At 39.9% G+C, this 22,725-nt stretch overlaps 2 protein-coding genes and 1 long non-coding RNA gene across 6 annotated transcripts; 2 read left to right on the top strand and 1 right to left on the bottom strand.

The window, feature by feature from the left end:
* Positions 1–267: 267 nt before the first annotated feature.
* Positions 268–14,830, bottom strand: LOC103426537 (protein TORMOZ EMBRYO DEFECTIVE-like). Its single transcript, XM_029105192.2, has 14 exons — positions 14,388–14,830; positions 14,091–14,273; positions 13,812–13,961; positions 13,124–13,338; positions 12,706–12,991; positions 11,965–12,099; positions 11,625–11,743; positions 11,266–11,422; positions 10,871–11,117; positions 10,709–10,785; positions 10,016–10,135; positions 9,557–9,687; positions 854–1,028; positions 268–745 (listed from the first exon to the last, which is right to left on the bottom strand). Exons 1-14 carry the CDS (start codon positions 14,682–14,684, stop codon positions 416–418), a joined length of 2,622 nt encoding a protein of 873 aa, XP_028961025.1. The 5' UTR covers positions 14,685–14,830; the 3' UTR covers positions 268–415.
* Positions 4,943–5,867, top strand: LOC139195772 (uncharacterized). Of its 2 annotated transcripts, XR_011580713.1 has the most exons (5): positions 4,943–5,083; positions 5,191–5,264; positions 5,348–5,445; positions 5,529–5,626; positions 5,802–5,867. It is a non-coding gene; the product is annotated as an uncharacterized lncRNA (long non-coding RNA). The 2 variants fall into 2 exon arrangements; XR_011580712.1 differs by having other exon boundaries at positions 5,079–5,264.
* A 1,104-nt stretch (positions 14,831–15,934) lies between the features above and the next one.
* Positions 15,935–22,473, top strand: LOC103426517 (4-coumarate--CoA ligase 2). 3 transcript variants are annotated; one of them, XM_008364603.3, is made up of 6 exons: positions 15,935–17,499; positions 20,373–20,571; positions 20,694–20,839; positions 21,492–21,559; positions 21,684–21,786; positions 21,892–22,473. In XM_008364603.3, the coding sequence occupies exons 1-6, from the start codon at positions 16,315–16,317 to the stop codon at positions 22,021–22,023; spliced, it is 1,833 nt and encodes a 610-aa protein (XP_008362825.1). In that variant the 5' UTR covers positions 15,935–16,314; the 3' UTR covers positions 22,024–22,473. The 3 variants fall into 3 exon arrangements, 2 of the variants coding, with proteins under 2 accessions (XP_008362825.1, XP_070677359.1); XR_011580708.1 differs by having other exon boundaries at positions 15,970–17,499; positions 20,694–21,067; positions 21,252–21,559; XM_070821258.1 differs by having other exon boundaries at positions 15,970–17,499; positions 21,867–22,473.
* The last annotated feature ends 252 nt before the right edge of the window (positions 22,474–22,725 follow it).

Raw genomic sequence — 22,725 nt, 5'->3', positions numbered from 1 at the left:
ATGAATCCATAAAATCAAAGCTTCAGGGAGTTCTTATGTTAAACCTAAAAACTGTGAGCATATATATAACCTACCATTTTTATTCGGTTCTGCAAATTTCACTAGAAATCAACATAAAATCTATTTTCTTGCAAGTAATCGCCACAGTTTAGGACATTTACGCGATTGATGGGTCCAACCGTTGCATTTTGCTCCGAAGCAATAAACCCCAACCCAGAGGTTGAGCCCACAACAAACACACCCAAAAGAAAAAGGAAAGGACAGAAATGGAGTGTAAAGCGGATTCTTCATATTCATAAAATTTCTGAATCTGTTTGGGGCAGAAATGGGCCAACCAAACTGAACCACAAACGATCTGCTCCATCAGTTTACGCGTACATGATACATTACAAGGACCAGAACAAGCAAATGCGTGCTATGCCTTAACTTTCTTATTGCAAGTGGAACCATCTTTTGATTTCTTTGACTTCCGTTTCTTCGTAGCTGCCTCTTCTTTAAAACGTTGAGAGGTTTTTCGCTCCTCATCTTCAGGTTCGTTTATTAAAGTCCCTTTCTCATCGTCCGCAGAGGAGTGCAACAAAGACTTGTCATGCAATACTCGTGTATCTGTCTCTGGTTCGATGACTGACATTCCAGTCAGAGTGTAGTTCACCAAATACGTGTTCGTTTCGTGCCTGTCCATTCGGCTAAAATGCCTCTGAGAATAGGAGAGGAGACCTTCAAGGATTTCCCCAATGCCTTTTATCTGACAAAACAAAAAATCACTGTCAAGCCTTAAGCTATTTATAGAGTGCTGTGCTTGTCTATGTAACCATAAATAGACGTGGGCGTAAAGGTATGTAAAGACAACTACCTCATTAATCTTTGTTGGACTGAGGATGTTGAAAACCTTTGAAAGCACAAAGTGAGCAACATGACAGAGCTTTGGCTTTGTATTCCATTCCCGAACATATTCAAATAGTAGCTTGATCTCTTCCTCGCCAAGGGCAAGAAGGGCTTTCTCCATCTGCTTTTCAGTCTCTCTCTTCCTGCAGACAACTTGAATAGGTTACATTCTCAAAGTTTAAGAGACAACCAGTAAGTGGTGTTGATGCACAAAATCAGCGAAGACTTTGGTATAACAGAAAGTGTCAGGTTTTGTGACCTTCGCTTGGTTGCTTCGGTCACTAGTGAGGATAAGTACGTAAATGAATAGAGACAGAGAAGCAAACACAGAATGTACGTGGTTCACCCAGATTGGCTACGTCCACGGAGTAGAGGAGTTCTTATTAGTAGTGAAGGGCTTACACAAGTACAAGGGATCAAGCTCTCAATTTAGTGAGTTCTTGTGAATGATTTAACACAAATGGCATTAGCCAATATTGTGGGGGAATGACCCCTATTTATAGAAAAACTTGTAGCTTTGTCACATTGACATGTGTCATGTTATGATTGGTTCTTGATGTCGACACGTGCTGCGCTCTGATTGGCTTCTAATCTTGACACGTGTAGAGTAGTGATTGGCCTCCTGGTCGGAGGGGAACTCTTCTGGGTCCTTGACAGTATAGCGTTGGCCGGTGCTCGGTAGTTTCGGGATTGGTCAAGTATGGTACAAACAGTGCTCCCCTAAGTTCCCGAGTGAGGGAAACTCCTCGGTTGGGGACTTGCAAGATCCAATCCCTTGAGTAATCACGAAACTTCTAAGTACCGAAGTGTGGTCTGATCTTCATCTGCCCTTCTCTGGAAGTACCTTTCCTCCATCCGGGAATGGTGTATTTAGCTGATGTTGACGCACAAGGTAATGTATCAATTTCACTTGAAGCTTAGTTGTAGTTTCGGGCTTAGTCAAGTGTGATACAAACCCTATAGTAGGAGTCCCCCAAGTCGCCGAGCTAGGAGATCTGCCGAAAGAGGTGACAGACAAGGTAAGCAGTCAAACTTCCAAGTAAGCAACCCAGGATCAGAGGTTTGACTTCGGCTTCCGGTTGATTGTTCTCCTTCTCCTTGTCTCTCATTCAACTGCCAGGATAAGGAGAAGCAAATGGATAAGAGATGATATGAGATACTTTTGCTTTTGAAGAAGTAACTTTCCACAGGCTTATTCTTGAACTGTGCTGGAGGGTTTTCTGGTGCCCTTCAGAGTATAAGGCCGACTCAAAAATTTGAGGGTCAAAACAAGTCCATCAAATCTAGAGTACGTTCGACCTTGATGATATGGGATACTTTTGCTGTTGACGGAATAATGAATGTGGTATGGAAAGGTGTCGTGCTGTAGTGATCTGTTTCAGCTCACCGTTGAACCTTCTGCTTCAATCTTTTGCATGGCAGAAGTGGTGTGCAACCTTTGCATTTAAATGGTCCTTCAGAACATTCCTTCATAGTGACTCATCCACGCTTGGCAGCTTCAGTGTAAAGAGCCAATATCTGATCAACTGTCATGAGGTATTTGCCGGTGGAATTCGTGACCTTGACAGCAGTTGAGGATGAGTACTCGAGAGTAATGCTAAGTAAGCAACCAGGCAAAGGCTCCAGGCAGTCAGTTCTAAATTGGAGGTTTGATTTCAGGTTCCGACTGACTGCTCTCTTTCTCCTTGTCCTGCAGGTGTGGACAAGGACAAAGACAAAGATAGGGAGAAAGCATGATATGGGATACTCTTGCTTTCGACCCTGATGATATGAGATACTCTTGTTCTTGGTGTGGCTTATTTGCTGAGGTATTATCGGGGGGAAATAAAGCTGAGTATTTCGAGAGTTTATGTTGAGGGTGCCTTTTCGAATGCGAGAAAGGGTTGAGCATTTTTGCAGGTTTGCCTGTCCGTTGAGGAGGGAGGTCAATGTATATAGGGATTTCCCAATAACAAGTAGTAATGCTATTCCTTTACCCTTCTTGGTCACAGCAATGTAGTGGGAGTTGCCAGCTTCACGTGTTTTAATTTTGTCAGAGCACTTTGAAAAAGTGGTATGTGGTATCTGGAAAGCTGATATTACGTGTGAAGATTACAGACAAGTTTTATCTAAGGAAATCTGGCTCTCGAAGTTCTGAGAGTTGTGCCTCTTCGGTTTTCGAACAAGCAATCCCGTCGAGGATCTGACTCTCGAGATTCGGAAAGCGGTGCTACTCCAGTTTTTGAGAAAGTAATTATGTTGGGAGTCTTTTCTCGAATGTGAGTAAAGGTTGGACGTTCTTGCCAACCTGTCTTGCCGCAAAACACGGAGGTCGACACACATAGGGACTTTCCAGTTGTCAAGCAGTGGTGCTGTTCCTTTACCCTTATGGGTAATAGTAGGGTAGCTGGAACTTCGAAATTCTCGTGCCTAAACTTTGTCAGAGATCTTTGACAAAGTTATATGTGGTACCCGAGGAGTTGATGGTGCATATGGAGAGCGGTGATTGAACAGTAAGATTCACGTGCTTTTTACTTCACCAGAAATCTTCGACAGATTGCCCGTAATTTCCGCAAAGCTGATTGTGCATGTGACAGGTGCTGACGAGGCTGAAAAAGCAGGTGCTTCTTCGATTTCTGAGATCGGCCCTCGTGGTCTCTGAGCAGCCCAGCTTTTGAGAAAGCAAACGCCTCTTCGATTTCTGAAGCTCCGTCGAGTGCAGATTTTTATAGAGGCTGGCATTAAGTTCCACAGCACACCTGAATCTCTACCAGTAGAAGCTCATTTCTTGCACTTCTAAGATCTTGATTTGTCTGACCTCTTCCTTCTTCAACACATTTGAAAATGTCTGGACCCTCCGACCGTCGTTTTGACCTGAACCTTGGAGAAGAGACAGCCACGCCTTCTCCAGACAACATATGGCGCCCATCCTTCATATCCCCTACTGGTCCTCTTACCGTTGGGGATTCTGTGATGAAGAATGATATGACCGCTGCAGTGGTGGCCAGGAACCTTCTCACTCCCAAAGATAACAGACTACTTTCCAAACGGTCTGATGAGTTGGCTGTTAAGGACTCTCTGGCTCTTAGTGTTCAGTGTGCAGGTTCTGTGTCTAATATGGCTCAACGTCTATTTGCTAGAACCCGCCAAGTTGAATCATTGGCTGCTGAAGTGATGAGTCTCAAACAGGAGATTAGAGGGCTCAAGCATGAGAATAAGCAGTTGCACCGGCTCGCCCATGACTATGCTACAAACATGAAGAGGAAGCTTGACCAGATGAAGGAATCTGATGGTAAGGTTTTACTTGATCATCAGCGGTTTGTGGGTTTGTTCCAAAGGCATTTATTGCCTTCGTCCTCTGGGGCTGTACCTGGTAATGAAGCTTCAAATGATGAACCTCCAATGCCTCCTCCTTCTGGGGTTTTGTCAAGTACTGAGGCTCCGGATAACCACCCTCCGGTGCTTTCTCTTTCTGGGGCTCTACCGACTGCTGAGACTTCCCCTAAGCAACCTTTGTGAAGGCTCCCTTTTGTTTGTTTATTTTGACTCATGTATATGTACATATTTGTGGCTTATCGAAAATATTAATAAATAAGCTTTGCTTCATTTCAATATATTGTGTTAAATACACCAAAGCCTTCTTCATAAAGTTCTTTGAATTTTTGCTTTTGTTGAAACCTGTATTGTTGAAGCTTTGTGAGTGAAGCATGTAGTTTGAGGTAGTGTTCCCTTAATTTCCCGAGTGAGGAAAACTTCTCGATTGGAGACTTGAAAAATCCAAGTCACTGAGTGGTTGTGAGACTGCCGAGTATTAAGGTGCAGTAGCATATGGTGGGAGTCCCCCAAGTCTTCAGGCGAAGAGAGTTGCCGAATGAGGTGTCTCGCTTGTTACTAATTTGTCAAAGTAACGAATCCTTGTTTCGATGTCACACATTCGCATATGCCTTATCTAAAAATATTTCCAACTTTTGTGTGTTTGATGCTGCATGCTATTGACTAGACAAGATCAAGTGCAATTAGTAGCTTTTCTCTCTTTTTCATCTTTTCTTTGGTGGAATTGCTTTTCGTTTCCACTAATCAGCCTGAGTGGATGCAAGATAACACCATTCTCTATAGCTCAGATCGCAAAGTCGTCTTCATGAAAGTTGTTCCTTATCTTGTGAACTACAACATCTCCAAATTTGAGATCCATCGGAGTAGTACAACTCCAGAAATTCAGGTATGATGAGTAACTGTTCATCAATTTTCTGTTAACCCGTCAGACTTGTTGTGAGCTTCTAAACTCCATTTTTTCTTGTTCATCTCAACATACTTTCTTCATCGAAGTTGTTCCTCACCTTGTCAGCTACAACATATCCAAATTTGAGATCCATCGGAGCAGTACAAATCCAGAAATTCAGGTATGATGAGTGACTGTTCATCATTTTTCTGTCAACCTGTCAGACTTGTTGTGAGCTTCGAAACTCCATTTTCTCTTGTTCAGATCAACATACTTTCTTCATCGAAGTTGTTCCTTAACTTGTGAACTACAACATATCCAAATTTGAGGTCCCTCGGAGCAGTATAACTCCAGAAATCCAGGTATGATGAGTGACTGTTTATCATTTGTCTGTCAACCCGTCAGATTTGTTGTGAGCTTTGAAACTATATTTTCTCTTGCTCAGATCAGCATGCTTTCTTCATTGAAGTTGTTCCTCAGCTTGTGAACTACAACATATCCAAATTTGAGATCCCTCGGAGCTATATAACTCAAGAAATTCAGGTATGATGAATGACTGGTTATTATTTTTCTGTCAACCCGTCAGATTTGTTGTGAGCTTCGAAACTCCATTTTCTATTGTTCAGATCAGCATGCTTTCTTCATTGAAGTTGTGCCTCATCGTCTCTTTCATAACATATCAAAAATTCAGAATGAACTAATGGTTAAATATTTCCAGATCTTCGAAACATCATAGCAACTTCGAAATCTGCAAGAATCCGACTGTCATGTTTGGAGCTTCAACACTATAATTTCCGTCGCTCAAACAGAAATGGTTCCTTCTTGAAAGTTGTTCATATGCTCAAAAACTATAGGGTGTCCAAAATTCAGCTCCATTGGAGAAGAGCAGAGGTTGCAGAAATTTGATAGATGAAAGGAGGCGGAAGAGGGAGAGAGAGAAAAAGTCTCTTGGGTTGGATTTCTATTTTGGGGCAGATTCCAAGTTTTGTAGCACCTTCATTATTGATGAATTGCTTGTACTTTTGTCCATTATGAAACTTGGGACTTTGGCTTGTTGTTGGATCTATTATAATATGTTTGGAAACATATACATAATTGCTTGTTTGGTTATGACAGGGATGTTGTGGGTGTAGAACAAAACAAATGTTTGTGTTGACCTGTGTTTTTGTACAAGTTCAAGGGCATCTTGGGTTTTGTGAACAAAATTTGTTTATTTGGAGCAAGGTTTTGTGTTGAAGCTTTGTAGGTGAAGCTTTGGTGTTGAAGCTTTCTAGGTGAAGCTTTGATGGTGAAGCTTTCTGGGTGAAGCTATGTAGGTGAAGCTTTCTAGGTGAAGCTTTTTTAGGTGAAGCTTTGTGGGTGAAGCTTTGTGGGTGAAGCTTTTTAGGTGAAGCTGTTTGGGTGAAGCTTTTTGGAGGTGAAGTTTTTTTTGGGTGAAGCTTTTTTAGGTGAAGCTTTTTGGGTGAAGCTTTGATGATGAAGCTTTGTAGATGAAGCTTTGTAGATAAAGCTTTGGAGGTGAAGCTTTGATGGTGAAGCTTTGTAGGTGAAAGTATGTAGAGGGAGCTTTCTAGGTGAAGCTGTGTAGGTGAAGCTTTTTTAAGTGAAGCTTTTCGGGTGAAGTTTTTTGGGTGAAGCTTTGTGGGTGAAGCTTTTTAGGTGAAGCTTTGTGGGTGAAGCTGTTTGGGTGAAGCTTTTTGGAGGTGAAGTTTTTTTTTTTTTTTTTTTTTTTTTTTTTTTTGGTGAAGCTTTTTGGGTGAAGCTTTTTGGGTGAAACTTTTTGGATGAAGCTTTTTGGGTGAAGTTTTGGAGGTGAAGCTTTTTGGGTGAAGCTTTGTGGGTGAAGCTTTTTAGGTGAAGCTTTGTGGGTGAAGCTTTTTTAGGTGAAGCTGTTTGGGTGAAGCTTTTTGGAGGTGAAGTTTTTTTTTGGGTGAAGCTTTTTTAGGTGAAGCTTTTTGGGTGAAACTTTTTGGATGAAACTTTTTGGGTGAAGTTTTGGAGGTGAAGCTTTTCGGGTGAAGCTTTTTGGATGAAGCTGTGTTTTTTTTTTTTTTTTTTTTTTTTTTTTTTTTGGCGCTTGACACGGTCTTCATTTGCTTGTTTTGTAGTGACTGTGGAAGACGGATTGCTTTCTGATTGAGAAGGGTTCCGGCATCGCTTTGCACCATCTTCATGTGGGTAATATAGGAACTTCCTTATGTTTTGATCATGCATGTAGTGATAGAATTTGTTTCTTCTTATTGTAGATATCAGAGCCTGGAAGTTCTAGTGATGAGGGCTCTTCTAGCTTTAGCTCTAAGTCTGAGTCTGCAATGTCGGAGTCTTCAGGGTCTTTGTTAGAGTCCTGTACTAGAGAAACATTGGATGATCTTCCCAACCGTCAAACTTTAGCTATTGCTAGTTCTTCCTCCATGGCGTTGGGTGAGGGGGTTTCTCCTGATATGTCTTTACCTCGGCGGAGGCATGGTTATAAGCCTGCGCCATCACCTCAGAGTAAGTCTTCCAAGTATTGGCATTGATCATGTATTTAAAGAAACAATCACGTAGGCCTGCCGTGAAGGCTTTGAGGGCAGTTTTGTCGTCTGCCTCGGCACACCGGGAGTATTCATGGCTGAAGCGGCCAGCATACATACGTAATGACTCGTCTGGCCTCTGACGGATAGTGTACAGGTCATCTGCAGAGTGCAAGCGATCGGTTTGGAAAATGTGTTGGGAAACAAATAGTTTCCTCAATTCCTCAAATGAGTCTACCGTCTCAGGTGTAAGACGACAATACCAATTTAGAGCTCCGCCAGAGAGGGTGGAGGGGAAGAGAAGACATCGCTCTTCGTCGGTGTGCATCCGGTATGCCATGGTGGACTCAAAGAGGTTAAGGTGCTCAATCGGGTCCTCTTTTCCAGTATAAAGTTGCAAGCCAAGCTTCTGCTTTGTCTTTGCTTGAAGGGGGGTGTTGAGGATCCTCCTTGTAAGAGGGCCAGGCCTGGGTTGGTTCCAGTCAGGTATTTCAGCCTGACGTTCAGCCTTCAACTTGTTTACTTCCTCAAGAAGTTGTAGGACAAGGGGGTCCTGAGCGGAGTTATGTGCCACTGGAGCTTTCTTTCGTAAATCTCCATCTCCTCTTGGAATTAGGAAGGTTTGATCAAGGGCATGTGATTTTTCCCTGGACTCGCTGTACTGGCTTCCAGGGTATGTCTGTCGGAACACCTCTGAGTCCCCTGTACCCTCATGTCTCTCTAGGACTTGTTGCACCTTCCCCAAGTTGGTGGCCGGCTCGGGCCGTGGCAGGGGACCGAGTCTCTCAGAAATCCTTGGGTCATTGATCTTTGAGCTTATATGGATGGAATTCTCTCGACGTTGCTTCAGGAAATCCCGACAATCGCGAAAGACGGCTTTCGATCCTTCTGCCCCTTCAGCAAAGAGGTGTCTCCCTCCGCTTCTCATGGTTCGGGTCGAAGCAACTGGGTTAAGAGAAGCCTCATGTTGATTATCAAATTGAGGGGTAATTTGTTCCCTATCAGGGATATCTATGTCGAATGCATGTGACCCTCCATGTTGGAGGGCACCCAGTTGATGGTTGACTTCCACGGGGGCAACAAGCTCGCGTGTCTGAGCTTGCCTAGCTTCGTGAAGTGTCTCGAAGAGCTTCTCATATTGCTCCTGGATGACCTCATTCCTCATTGCTATCTTGTTGTTCTGAGCTTCCAACTCATCGACTTTAGCTTGAAGAAGAACTCGTTTTCCTTCCTTCTTTCGTTGTTTCGCACTATGTGCAAGGGGGGTGTCATTCTGTGTGCTGTGGCTTCCTTCGCTTCCCATGCTGGAGAGGGATGCCTGATCAAAAGAAAGTGTACGAATGATAGAAACCAGCTTGACACAGCTGAAGAGAGTAGGAATAAGTGTCGTTTCCCACAGACGGCGCCAAATGTTGATGCACAAAATCAGCGAAGACTTTGGTACAACAGAAAGTGTCAGGTTTTGTGACCTTCGCTTGGTTGCTTCGGTCACTAGTGAGGATAAGTACGTAAATGAATAGAGACAGAGAAGCAAACACAGGATGTACGTGGTTCACCCAGATTGGCTACGTCCACGGAGTAGAGGAGTTCTTATTAGTAGTGAAGGGCTTACACAAGTACAAGGGATCAAGCTCTCAATTTAGTGAGTTCTTGTGAATGATTTAACACAAATGGCATTAGCCAATATTGTGGGGGAATGACCCCTATTTATAGAAAAACTTGTAGCTTTGTCACATTGACATGTGTCATGTTATGATTGGTTTTTGATGTCGACACGTACTGCGCTCTGATTGGCTTCTAATCTTGACACGTGTCGAGTAGTGATTGGCCTCCTGGTCGGAGGGGAACTCTTCTGGGTCCTTGACAGTATAGCGTTGGCCGGTGCTCGGTAGTTTCGGGATTGGTCAAGTATGGTACAAACAAGTGGAAAAAAAAACATAAAGAGAAGAGATAAGCAAACCTCCAAATTTCAGAAAAGCACTTATAAAGCTTATGAGGCCTGCGAAGCTCAAATGCAACTTGGATTGCTTTAGAAAAGTCGGCATCTAACACAGCATTTTCTAGCTCTTGATTCTTTAAAACACCTTCCTCCTGTATAATCATTAAAATTTGCATTATATAAATAATATCCATCAAGTGAATTTGACATAAACAGATAAGGAGAATACAAATATATAATCTGGTGCCATGTGGGTAGCCTAGGAGCAACATTTGTCCACATTTAATATCATAAGATTTCACCTATCAATATAACTATAAATCTTTGGACAAAATCCTATAACCTGATTTATTAATGAATTCAGTTAATTATACCATCAATGGGATTAGATGAACCCCTTCAACTTTTAAGATTTTGCATTTGATGAAACTGTATTACCTACCTCTACACACCAAAAATAAAGGCAATGTGATAACTCACCTCTCTACGAAAAGCTTCCTCTTTATCAGAAGCAGTACAATCATACCACATATTGATGACAGCATCGCTGCTGCCAGTTGCAAGCATTTCTGCCTTTTTTCCAACAGCCAAGGCATAAACCTGTAGGGTAAATCCTGTCAATGACAAGGAAAGCAAAAATCTACTTGGTGGGAAGAAAGGAAAAAGTAGCTTGACAATCCCGGTTATGATTGAAAATCATTTTGAATGTTCCACTAATCATGCATAACAGTAATCGAGAGACCCAACAATCCATTTAAACAGATCTCAAAGGCCAAATCACATGAGAAGATAAGATAAGATGCGGGCTGTAAGGTGGTCTGTAAGGAGACCAAAATCAAGATATCTGACCCAACATATTTTGTTTCTATAATCCAAATGTCCAATCTACAATTTTGACTACTACATGTTGATGATCACAAATTGATTGCTACATGAATATCACATGTTTTCTGGTGTATTATCAAATCTCGTATTGGACTTGTAATGAAATGATTAGAACATTTTATATGTGTGATTGCAACATGACGGTCATGTGTAAATGATAGACAATGACGAGAATTTCAAACTCCTAACATCTAACTTTTAACATCTTGTAATATTTGAATATCTCTAATGATGTAGCCTATAATATGCATTATAGTGACAAGTAACTTGAGATACTATTTTCAGCACCTTGTTGTCATGCTGATCATAAGTAGCAATGCATTCATCGGTTTTGACCATCCACAGTTTTACCAACCCGTCAGCACCTGAAAATGATAACACAGTCAATGCGTATATAATCAGAGTTTCAAGGATGTGAGAAGAACCAAAGTGGGAACCGAGCCTAGATACCTGAAGAAATAAATTGGGTTCCACGAGTAAGAAACGATGCTCTTAATACGCTTGATGTATGCCCTTCAAATGTTTTCAAGCACAAACCATCAGATATGGCCCATATCTTTATTGTTTTATCACCAGAAGCTGTTATAACACATTGATCAACGGGAGAGAACTCTACAGACCAAACCCCCCTTTTATGACCCTTAAGTACAATTAATGGTACAAGATCCGGAAGCCTCCATACACAAGCAGTGCGATCCTGATCAATGAGAAACCCAGAAAGTTTTATAAGGTAGTGTCATTCAACGTATTTAGGATCCTCCATTCTTCCAAAGAAATATCAACTATAAATAGTAAAATGATAAATGCGAGAGAATCAAAGAAGCACTGCCTCAAAACCTACAAACCTGTGAACCACTACAAACTAAACTATCATTTGGTGCAACAGCTACTGAATTGATATCCCTATCATGGGCTGCTACACCAGCCTTTGCTTTCAGATTCACTGGCTTTTCTGTATTGTCTGAAAGACCATCCAAACTCCACACCTTGATGGTACGATCACTGACAAAGAAATGATATAGGTCATTTTAAGCACCTAATAGAGCTCAACAGAAGTATCCTCCTTGAGGTTGCAACCCGTAGGGTGATCCTTTTAACTATTGAAGGCATCACCAGTAAACCCAAACAAAGATAGTTTAGGTTACAATTGTGAACAAACTGTAAGACAGAATTTGGTAAAAGGATGAGCTGCATAGGTGCTCACCTACTGCCACTAACGAAGAAGTCTTTCCGCTTTTTTGAGAAAGCAATAGCTCCAATACCTCCCATGTGACCTATGCCAAGACCAAGGCAACATTTGCTTTCTGAATCCCACAACCGAACCTACAGATAATGGAGTTAGAAATCCGAACAAATCACTTATTAACACAGAGAGAGAAGAGGGAGAGAGAGAGAGAGAGAGAGAGAGAGAGAGAGAGAGAAGAGTCACAGGGGAGGGGTGAGAATGAGGTGAAGGGAAGTGTTTTTCACAAGGCTGGCCTGTCTAATAGAGTTATTGCAATCTATATGACTACCCTATGAGAAGAACAGAAACAGAAACTTACAGTGTTGTCTTTGCTCCCAGTCACAATAAGTGGTTTTCCACAACTCAATACACAGGTGTCAAGGCATAGAACAATTCCAGTATGACCTGCCAATACATAAGAACATGACATAGACGCAATGTCATATACTCGTACCTGCATGTTTCCAGATTAAATAATAAATCAATAACCAAATATATAACAGATATCGTAATTCATAAACACACATATACGTGAAGCATGCACCCACGTGGTAACTTCACCCAACTAGATAGGAGCAGGTCAGCAGGAAAACAACAAATATGTATGTTTCTGAACAATGTCAACAACAATAATTCCCAAATAAAAGACAATTGGAAATGAACAGATGGATGCTGAGCTACAAAACTCACTAAGAACAGAGAATTTCTTCATGTATACCAGAATATTCATAAAAGAAATTTTGCATGCACAAATTCTAACTCCTCGTTAGTGAAGCAAGGATTTTTTGCAAACATACATGATAGAAATACATAATGGTAAAAGATTGAAAAAGGGCCTCTTGTAGAAGATTTTAATGTCAAAAACCAATTTTCACCAAAATTGTTAACCAAGAATTCAGTTCAAACGCCTTTAAGATAACAATGAAGCAACAATTGATTAGCATTGAATATTTTCATTTTAGAAGAAACTTGCATATATAGTAGAAACCAATTCTACGTGAGAGCCACCAATATACATAACTTAAGACAGATATGAATCCAGTAGGACTGGTACATTTACCTGTTCAAGATTTGTGGCAACAGCAAGGAATTGTTCGTCATCTCCTACAAACTTCATATCCACAATCTCATCGTTGTAACCTACAAGTCTTTTGCTCAATTCAAATTCCAACGTCCCCTCTGGCAACTTAACCGGGGAATATAAAAGGAACTCCTGATCAGCAGTCACACAAAGCAACCCTTTATCTGAAGGAAGCATGACGGCTGCGGTGAATCCCCTATTTGATTCATCCACATCTGAAGATGGAGTGACATCTGAGGACTTTTGCTCATATAGGCAAACTGAACTGTCAAAATCAATAGAGTACCAGTAAACAAACTCATAATAAACAAACTCACAATTATAAATGCATAAGTAAAATTAGTTATAACTTAAATTACTTCAAATGAAATAGTATAAGAATGCCCTTAGGATTTACCCTTCAGAATTCCAAATCCTTACAATCCCACGGTCACCAACTGTTATAAAACAAGTTTCACTTAATCCACTTTTCTTCCCATTCTGCTTCTTGCAGGAACCCAAATAGGATGACAATGGAGTTCCAGAATAGATTGCGCACACAGCTTCAAGAACCTCATATGTTGTTACAGTCTTCATGCAGCTATAGTCATGGAGGTCCCACAAAATTACAACCTAAAACCATTCTGCAATCAATACCTTGGTGACCTATCAACAGCAATGGAAACTAAGGAGCATGACAAATAATGCTCAGTGAACTTTCCAGTGAGACAGAATAAAGTTGGCATTTGAGAAAATAAGTCAAACAAAATAGAAATTCAGGAGTGCATAACAAATAATTGAAAATTAGACAAATGCATATCTTATGTCAACGTAGACAATCTAGTTAAGGTTCGCTCTGAAACCCTTCACTATCCATGATCTACTCATTCGTGACCCAAAAAACCCGCCACAATATTTAATTGGTGCACACTCATATCAAACTTAGCCACCTCTATTGCAAAGGCTAAGGCTCGGAACAAACAAAGAGAGTACTCGTAGGTACTGAATGAAAACATAAAAGCGTAAACTGAGTCATACAGATGCATGCGCATGTAACAAAAAAAAATAGCACTAAAGTATTGAGTGAACCCAAGTTCAGGCCTTACCTTATCTCTTCCAGCTGTGAGCAATGTCCATCCGTCTTCAGAGAGTGCCATAGAAGTTACTGTGGAGTTATGCCCACTAAGCGTTGCAACGCACTTCTTGGTTAACAAGTCCCAAACAAGCACAGTTGTATCATCGCTTGCGGAGAAAAGCTAATGAAATAAAGACAATCAGCATGATGAGTTGTTACAAAATGGACAAAAGAAGTAGTTTCAACCCACTTCATCTGGACAAATAGAGGCGGGAAAGAGAGGTAAGGGCTATGTGGACATTGCGCTTACAAGTTGTTTAGTAGGATCAGGATGGAAGAGAACACTAGAAACAACCCCTTTGTGGCCTTTAAAGTAATGAGTGCAAAAGCTGCCATCAACATCCCAAACAAGAACCTTCCTATCAGCTCCGGCAGTCGCAAGCAATCCTCCAGACGGGTGACAAGCCATTCCCATCACTGGCCCCTCATGACCCTAATCCAAAACCGAGAATGACATACTCAATAATTTTTCATTTCTCTTGGTAACCAATTAATCACCAGTCAAAGAGAAGCATTTGATTTAATTTTAACTGAAATAGGAAATTACCTTCCAAGAACGCACGCACTTGAGGGTGGAGAGGTCCCAAATCCTAATTTGGCGACTGTGACCGGCGGAGAAGAGCAGAGTGTCGTCGGGGCTGAGGGCCAAAGCGGTAACTTCGTCTAAGTCGCCTTCAATAGTGGACCGAATCGAGGCGTCCAATGAATCCACGATCTTAATGGACTCGCCGCATTTGCAGGCGATGGAGGAGCCGTCGGATGAGACGGCGAAGGGGCCGCCGGAGTAGAACTGTTGCAGAGAGGGCACGCACCGGTAGTTCTTCTTCAAAGGTAGAGACGCCATGAGAGGATTGGTGGAGCTCCGCTCTCAGCGGCCGCAGAGAGAGAGAGAGAGTGGGGGGGGGAAGAAGGGGGCTGTCTAAAACCGTTACTTGTGTCGGAGCTCAAGTAGGGTTTAAGGACGTTACCAACAGAAACAAAATAGGGTTTAACGAAAAGAAAGACGGTGGGTTTTTTATCTCTTTTACTTATTATCCAGGAGGCAGCCCAGACCAAAATATGGGCCGAGGAGGTGGTGGGCTTCAGTTGGGCTGGTGAGTTGTAAAATATCGTTAAGATTATAATCCATTTTTGGTTGGGGCTGGAGTTTGGAGAATGAAGAATGAAAAACCTTTGAAAGTGAAATGGAGCATTACTTCCCTCTTGTGGTTAGACATCCATGTGGTACCCCGAGATTGTTTCTTGTTTTAATGGATGCTTTTGTCGGTTTACTCTTTTAATGCATGCGAAACATGCTTTGTTCGTATGTAGGCAGGAAAAACACCATTTGCTTTCCAGCAACAAGACTAGGAAATAAGAAGACCGTTGGGTACTTGAAATTGTAGGCAGGTTGGTGAAAATTCATTTCTTTTGATAAAATACTAGATAGACTAATTATATCTTAATCATAAGGGAAGGCTTTAGTAATGCCGGCTAAACCGCGCGGATGGCAGGGTGGGTTTGTTTAAAAATTTTGTTTTCATTTAGACACTATATTTCTTTCTATTTTTATTTTTTATTTTTTATAATAGATTATAATATTTTTATAAATTTTTAAACAGAAATTAGATCACAAATAAAAAAAACTCAATTGTGTAAACCAAAAACTCAACATTGCTATTACAAGAATGGACCTAGATTGTCTGTCCTCCCTCATCACATACCCTTCTCATCTTCTCCTATTTCTGTGGTCGTGCTTAAACCACATCAACATTTTATATTTATTTTTTTATAAAAATAATAAGACAAAAAACAACGAGAATATAAAATGTTGACCTGGCTTAACCGTAATCACATAAATAAGAGGATGGGAGAGGGCAGACAATCCAGGTCCCACAAGAATTGCAAATCCTTACAGGCCCCCCAATATTATTGCATAATTTATAGCGGGCAAGTACAGAATAAAGTTTCATTTCGTAAAGCAATGAAAAAAGCTATTGAATTAACTGTTATCCTTAATAAATTAAAAAAATAAATACGGAACGGCCCATGATAAATTGATTATGAATATGACAGTATAAAAGCCTTGGTTGGTTGGTGATTGAAGGTGAGGTAAGGCATGCTATCCCTCTAACCCAACACATACTCAACCGCCATCCGCCAGACCTACCCCTCTCTCTCTCACATACAGCAACCCATGTTCCTACCTACCTCCTCCTCCTCCTTACCCCCATCTAGCCTCTCCTCCTTGTATTTATTTCTTCTCCCTAACTCCACTTCTCTGTGATCAACAATCACAACAACGCACACGTACGCAGCTACTCTCTCTACCTATCTCTCTCTCCTCTCTCTCTCATCAGTCATCATCATTTGATTCATTTCCGCTCCCTGATAAGCTTGCTATTATATATCAAGCCCCCTCTTTCCAACACTTTTTTTTCTGTGTATTGCAATTTGTTTCTTGGTCGATCACGCATAAACAAGTAACAGACACCATGACCATTGCTTCCAGTTCCGTCGAAACTCAAAAGCCGGCAGACATACCTACCAATCTCATGCCGTCTGAGATTAATTCTACCTCTCAACAAAATCTAACCCAATTGCAACCCGCCGCCTGCACCAACAATATTATTGATTCCACCACCGCCACCTCCACCGCCACTGCCACCACTAACCATGTATTCAGATCAAAACTACCAGACATACCCATCCCCAACCACCTCCCTCTCCACACTTACTGCTTCCAGAACCTCCCCGAGTTCTCCGACAGACCCTGCTTGATAGTGGGCTCAACCGGAAAATCATACTCTTTCTCCGAGACTCACCTCATTGCTCAGAAGACCGGCGCAGGCCTCTCCAACCTCGGCATCCAAAAAGGTGAGGTCATCATGATTCTCCTCCAAAACTGTGCTGAGTTCGTCTTCGCCTTCATGGGCGCTTCCATGATCGGCGCCGTCACCACCACCGCCAACCCCTTTTACACTGCCGCCGAGGTTTTCAAGCAGGTCAAGGCCGCTAATGCCAAACTCATCATCACTCAATCCCAGTACGTCAATAAGCTCCGCGAACATCCCTCCTCCGCCGACGGCACGGACCAAAATAACTTCCCGAAACTCGGCGAAGACTTTAAGATCGTCACGATCGACAATCCTCCGGAGAATTGCTTGCATTTCTCAGTGCTCTCCGAGGCCAACGAGAAGGAGCTTCCGGACGTGGTGATCGACGCAGAGGACCCGGTGGCCCTCCCGTTCTCTTCGGGGACGACCGGGCTCCCCAAGGGAGTCATTCTTACACACAAGAGCTTGGTCACCAGCGTGGCCCAACAGGTGGACGGAGAGAATCCAAACCTCTACTTGAAGGAGGACGATGTCGTATTGTGCGTGCTGCCGTTGTTTCACATATTCTCGTTGAACAGCGTGCTGCTGTGCTCGCTGCGAGCAGGGGCGGGAGTTCTGCTGATGCACAAGTTTGAGATAGGTACGCTGCTGGAGCTGATTCAGCGGTACCGAGTGTCGGTGGCGGCGGTGGTGCCGCCGCTGGTGATAGCACTGGCGAAGAACCCAATGGTGGCGGAGTTCGACCTGAGCTCTATTAGGGTGGTGTTGTCTGGAGCGGCGCCGCTGGGGAAGGAGCTGGAGGAGGCGCTCAAGAGCCGAGTCCCTGAGGCAGTGTTGGGTCAGGTTAGTACAAGTACACATGACTTGTATTTCCCTAACGCATACATACATACATACATACATACATATCACATACATACATACTACATACATACATACATACAATGACAGTAGTATGTTTTTCGTTTCTCAACGGATTCTTCTCACATTCCTCTCCTAACATTCATTTCATTCATGCTAGCTAGCGCCGCCGATCCAGACAAAATCACTGGGAATATTGAATGATCAACTGAAACCTTTTTTTTTTTTTTGAATTTTAACTAAAAGCTCACGGTATTATTCATTTTAACTAAAATTATATTTTTACACTAAAAAATCAATCATGATATTATTCACTTACCCTTTATTTTATTTTTATCGTTAAAACTCAAAATTTTCAACTTATTTTCATTAGTTTTTTTTTTCATTAATTATTTTCCCGAAACTAAAGGGAACGAGTAGCACTAGGAAAATGGGACCACTCATCAATTACTAATTGGTTAATATGGTCGATTAACTCATGTTTACTTGTAATCGAAGTATGAATGAAGAAGTGGAAAAAAGAATGGAAGTTGATATCATTCTCGAGTTTTTCAATTGATTAAAGAGATTGTATTTTGGGACTGTAGCTATATTAATAGAATTGGAGCATCTAGTTTAAGATTAATTGGCACTGATTATTAGAAGCATGTATCAAGATATTATACATTCTACTCGAGTATTGGGTGTTTATTAGAATTAAATCATCCAACTTAAAATAGCATGTCATCACATACTTATATTTGGTAATGTGGAAAAACGTGCATGTGTTTGTTTTCCAGCAAAAGATAACATTAGTGGGTTAAATTATTACATATTAAATAAAGTATCAGTGTGGATTGAATTCGCAGTAAAATGCATAGACATTATTAATTCTCGCTACTGCATTAAAACACGAACTGTGAATGTGTATGTTTTATTTACCTATTGATTTAGTTGTAAGGCCCTTCCGGTGTGTATATACCACACTCTCAAAACATATATATTATAAATTATACTAAAAATATGAGTACACCTCTTGAAATTCAATTTTCTTTAATTAAAACCCATCATGATAAATTTCTCAAACAAAAACCCAATAACTAGGCTCCAACTAAGCAATATCCATAATTAAGTTTGACTTGGCAAAATTTGTATTTTTTTATGTCTAAATTACCCCTAATAACACTTACTTTGGGCCTCTCACTTATTATATCCATTTATTTTACATTATTTCATTCAATTAAATGTTCAAATATTTACATGATACCAATGTTCCTTATATAGCTGTTTTCACATGATGCTAATAGGTAAATTAGTATATCCTACAAATATAAAAAAAAGTTAATTTATTCAAAATTATCAATATTTTAAATGTAACATAGGTAAATTATTTTGCACAACATATATAACAATATAAGTTCCTAGTAAATTATGTAATGATATATGTAAAATAATTTACCTACAAAATAAATAAATATTTGTTATTCAAAATTAATTAAATACCAATATTTTGCAAAAAAAATATATATAAAACAATTTACCTACATGCAAAATAATTTAACTTCAAAATAAAATAATGTTGATTGATTGCACACTCTATATAATAATAACAAAATGTGGCTAGTACATATGTAATATCACATGAAAAATAATTTACCTACAAAATAAATAAATGTTTTTTTTCCAATTGATTCAAATTAATTAATTACATATTATTTTACATAAAAATATAGATAAATTATTTGTATGCATATATATAATTTTAACAAAATGTGTCTAATACATACATGCAAAATAATTTACCTACAATGATTGTCAAACAAATAAAATAAATGAAATATATGATGGTGAGAGAAGTATAAAGTAGATAATTTTATAATAATAAAGCACCTATTTCTCACAATTATGGTGGATAATTAAATTCATTAACATAATTAGAGTGTTGTAGCACTGTAAATAGTTTGAAAATAATAGGTATTTATTTGTTTACATGACAGTCTACTTCAAATTTGAATTTTATTTGGATGTTTAAAATGAAATGGATTTTTGTCAATGAAATAAGTGTTGCATAAACTTATATCTAAAGAACCCTAAATTATAAATTCTAGATCAGACTGGATGACATTAATGCCACTGCCTCCTCCATACAATATTCTCTAGGTCCCGGGCTGAGCATATGAATTGTAAATCTAACATTTCTTTGGCATTACTCACAATTGTTTACAGACGGAAAAAACTTCTAAATTAGTAATTTAAACGGAGTGTCGTGTTAAAGTGGTGTCGTAGGGTAGAGGAAAACGAGGTTGGGTGGTAACATTTGTTGTTGTTGTTGATATGGAAATACGGCGGAAGGCATGCTGGCCAGTCAATTAAGGTGACATGTGTACACAAACAGTACCACTAACTATCTTGTTAAAGTGTGTGTTGAAAAACAAATTTACGTGTTCCGAATATTTTTTTTTCAAATTAATTTAATCCTCACCATGGCACCTATATTCCTCTCGTGCATTAGCTAATTCCCTACAAAATTTGTTTTATGAAATTTTAGGATCACCTTATTTGATTTCGGGTTATTGGTTTTGTTGTGCTTTTTTTAGACCATAAATGCAATAAAGTTTAACGAAAAGATATAAAAGCATGCATCCAGTTACACTCGTCAACAACAATGATGAATGAAATTAAAGACCGTTCTTGTAAACATTGTTAGACCAAAATTTAATAGCTAATGATCGATCATTTGTTCATTCAAGTACTAATTAGAATCTGCATACCAGTTATCTTAACTAAGTTAGGTGCGTGTAAATCATAATTAGTTGAAGTTAAGTGTTGTTAACTGATGGATAACTAATTAATTACTGTGAATGAAATGAATGTAGGGTTATGGGATGACGGAGGCAGGGCCGGTGTTGTCAATGTGCATGGCATTTGCAAAGGAACCGATGCCAACCAAGTCAGGGTCGTGTGGGACGGTGGTCCGAAATGCAGAGCTCAAGGTCCTTGACCTTGAAACTGGTCTCTCACTCGGCTATAACCAATCCGGCGAGATTTGCATCCGTGGCTCTCAAATCATGAAAGGTATAATTATTAACTACTTGTATATCCTAAATATTATTATACTTTAATTAATAACTAATTAATTTCTGATCTTTCTGATGATTAATTTCCTCCAAGTAATTAACCATACATTAATCTACCAGGATATTTGAATGATGTTGCGGCTACGGCAACCACCGTAGACACGGAGGGCTGGCTTCACACTGGTGACGTGGGTTATGTGGATGATGACAATGAGATTTTCATCGTTGATAGAGCCAAGGAGCTCATCAAATTCAAAGGCTTCCAAGTATGCACGTGACTATAGTATATTTTTGTTAATGATATATGCATGCATTAATCTTTATTCGAGCTTTTTAACAATCATTCGGGAATGACACACACACACACACATATATTTGTTAATGATGTATGCATGCATTAATCTTTATTCGAGCTTTTTAACAATCATTCGTGAATGACATACACACACACACATATATATATATATATATATATATTTTTTTTTTGGGAGAAAGCCTTTAAGGGAAGGGATCCCTATTTTTAAAAAAAAATTGGGAAATCCTCTTGACCGTTAGATTTGGTTTTAATGAAATCCTGTGGTTGAGATTTTGTGACCTGTGATTTAATCTCAGCCACAAAATTTTATTAAAGTCAAATATAATGATCAAGAGGGTGTCCCTATTTTTTTTTAAAGATAGGGATCCCTTTCCTTAAAGGACCGTATTGGGAAATCCTCTTGACCGTTAGATTTGGTTTTAATGAAATCCTGTGGTTGAGATTCTGTGACATGTGATTTAATCTCAACCACAAAATTTTATTAAAGTCAGATATAATGATCAAGAGGGTGTCCCTATTTTTTTTTAAAGATAAGGATCCCTTTCCTTAAAAGACCGTATTCGGGGGCTGATAATATACATAATCCTGTTTCACCTTTACAGGTGCCACCAGCTGAGCTGGAGTCCCTACTTATAAGCCATCCATCCATTGCAGATGCAGCCGTCGTTCCGTAAGTATTTTTACACTAATAATGTCTAGTTAATCCCATTAATTAATCATTAAAAATGTCTGCAAAACCTTGAACGAAACATAGGATTAACGTATTTGTATATTAATGATATTGCAACGAGCAGGCAAAAAGATGATGCTGCTGGTGAGGTTCCCGTTGCATTTGTGGTTCGGTCTAATGGTCTCGAACTTACTGAAGAGGCTGTAAAAGAATTTATAGCAAAACAGGTACCCTACATATATATATATATATATATATAAATACATAAATTTGCGAAGAAATAAAGTATAGTTTAAGTCTGAAATAGTGAAGTTGAATGAATGAAACTGCAGGTAGTGTTTTACAAGAGACTGCACAAGGTGCACTTCGTCCATGCAATTCCAAAGTCTCCGTCTGGAAAGATCTTGAGAAAAGACCTCAGAGCCAAGCTTGCAACCGCAACCCCTTCTGCCCTGGCTAATTAAAATTATTCTGCTGGAAAGACCTCTCTCTCGATCGATGCGTGTTGACTTTTATATGTAATTTTGATGAATCTTCTTAATTAATAATTAGCCTGTATTGTACTGTATTGTATCATATGTTGGAAGCTAAACAGCTTCTGAAGTCGGGGATCAAAGGCAGCAAGGAGCCCCCGATGATGGCTGCTTTCTGCATCGAAGAAGAAAGAAGAAATGAAGGGTTTTAGCCCCAACGGCTAGTTTTTCAGTTTAAGTGTATGTGTGAGTGTGTGAGAGACAAGTGTACATTTCAGATTAGATCACTTAAAACCCAAATGAAGAGCTAAGATTCAATCTGAAGAAGTAAGGCTGAAATGGTTGTTAAGCCTCTTGTCAATCATTCTTTAAACAAGTATGGGTTATGGCACCATACCCTACAAACATTCACCTACTTAATGAAATTATTGCTGCTACTCATTTCACAGCCTTGAAGCCGTCAATCACTTCTCGAAGTCCTCTCCATTATCTGCTGTTCTAACTCTAAGAAACTGATCCAAACTATCCACCAAAAACATCAAAAACAAACTTTATCATCATATGTATTTCTCCAATTTGGAGGGCAAGCCTTGTTGAAAGTTGTCCCACATCGGTGAGGGACATGGTTTGCTATATGCTTATATGGTATTGGGTTACTCCCCATATTGCCAATTGGTTTTATGGTAAAACCTT

The sequence above is a fragment of the Malus domestica genome, chromosome 01, assembly GCF_042453785.1.
Source record: "Malus domestica chromosome 01, GDT2T_hap1".
NCBI classification, from domain to species: Eukaryota; Viridiplantae; Streptophyta; class Magnoliopsida; order Rosales; family Rosaceae; genus Malus; species Malus domestica.
This window is presented reverse-complemented; position numbering and strand designations above follow the sequence as displayed.

Coding starts and splice junctions, on each gene's coding strand:
- LOC103426537 (XM_029105192.2), bottom strand. CDS start 14,684: ATGGCGTCTCTACCTTTGAAGAAGAACTACCGGTGCGTGCCCTCTCTG. Junction 12,100..12,705: donor TTGCCACAAATCTTGAACAG/GTAAATGTACCA, acceptor GGAAACATGCAG/GTACGAGTATATGACATTGC. Junction 746..853: donor GTCCAACAAAGATTAATGAG/GTAGTTGTCTTT, acceptor TTGTTTTGTCAG/ATAAAAGGCATTGGGGAAAT.
- LOC103426517 (XM_008364603.3), top strand. CDS start 16,315: ATGACCATTGCTTCCAGTTCCGTCGAAACTCAAAAGCCGGCAGACATA. Junction 20,840..21,491: donor TCAAATTCAAAGGCTTCCAA/GTATGCACGTGA, acceptor TCACCTTTACAG/GTGCCACCAGCTGAGCTGGA. Junction 21,560..21,683: donor GCAGATGCAGCCGTCGTTCC/GTAAGTATTTTT, acceptor TGCAACGAGCAG/GCAAAAAGATGATGCTGCTG.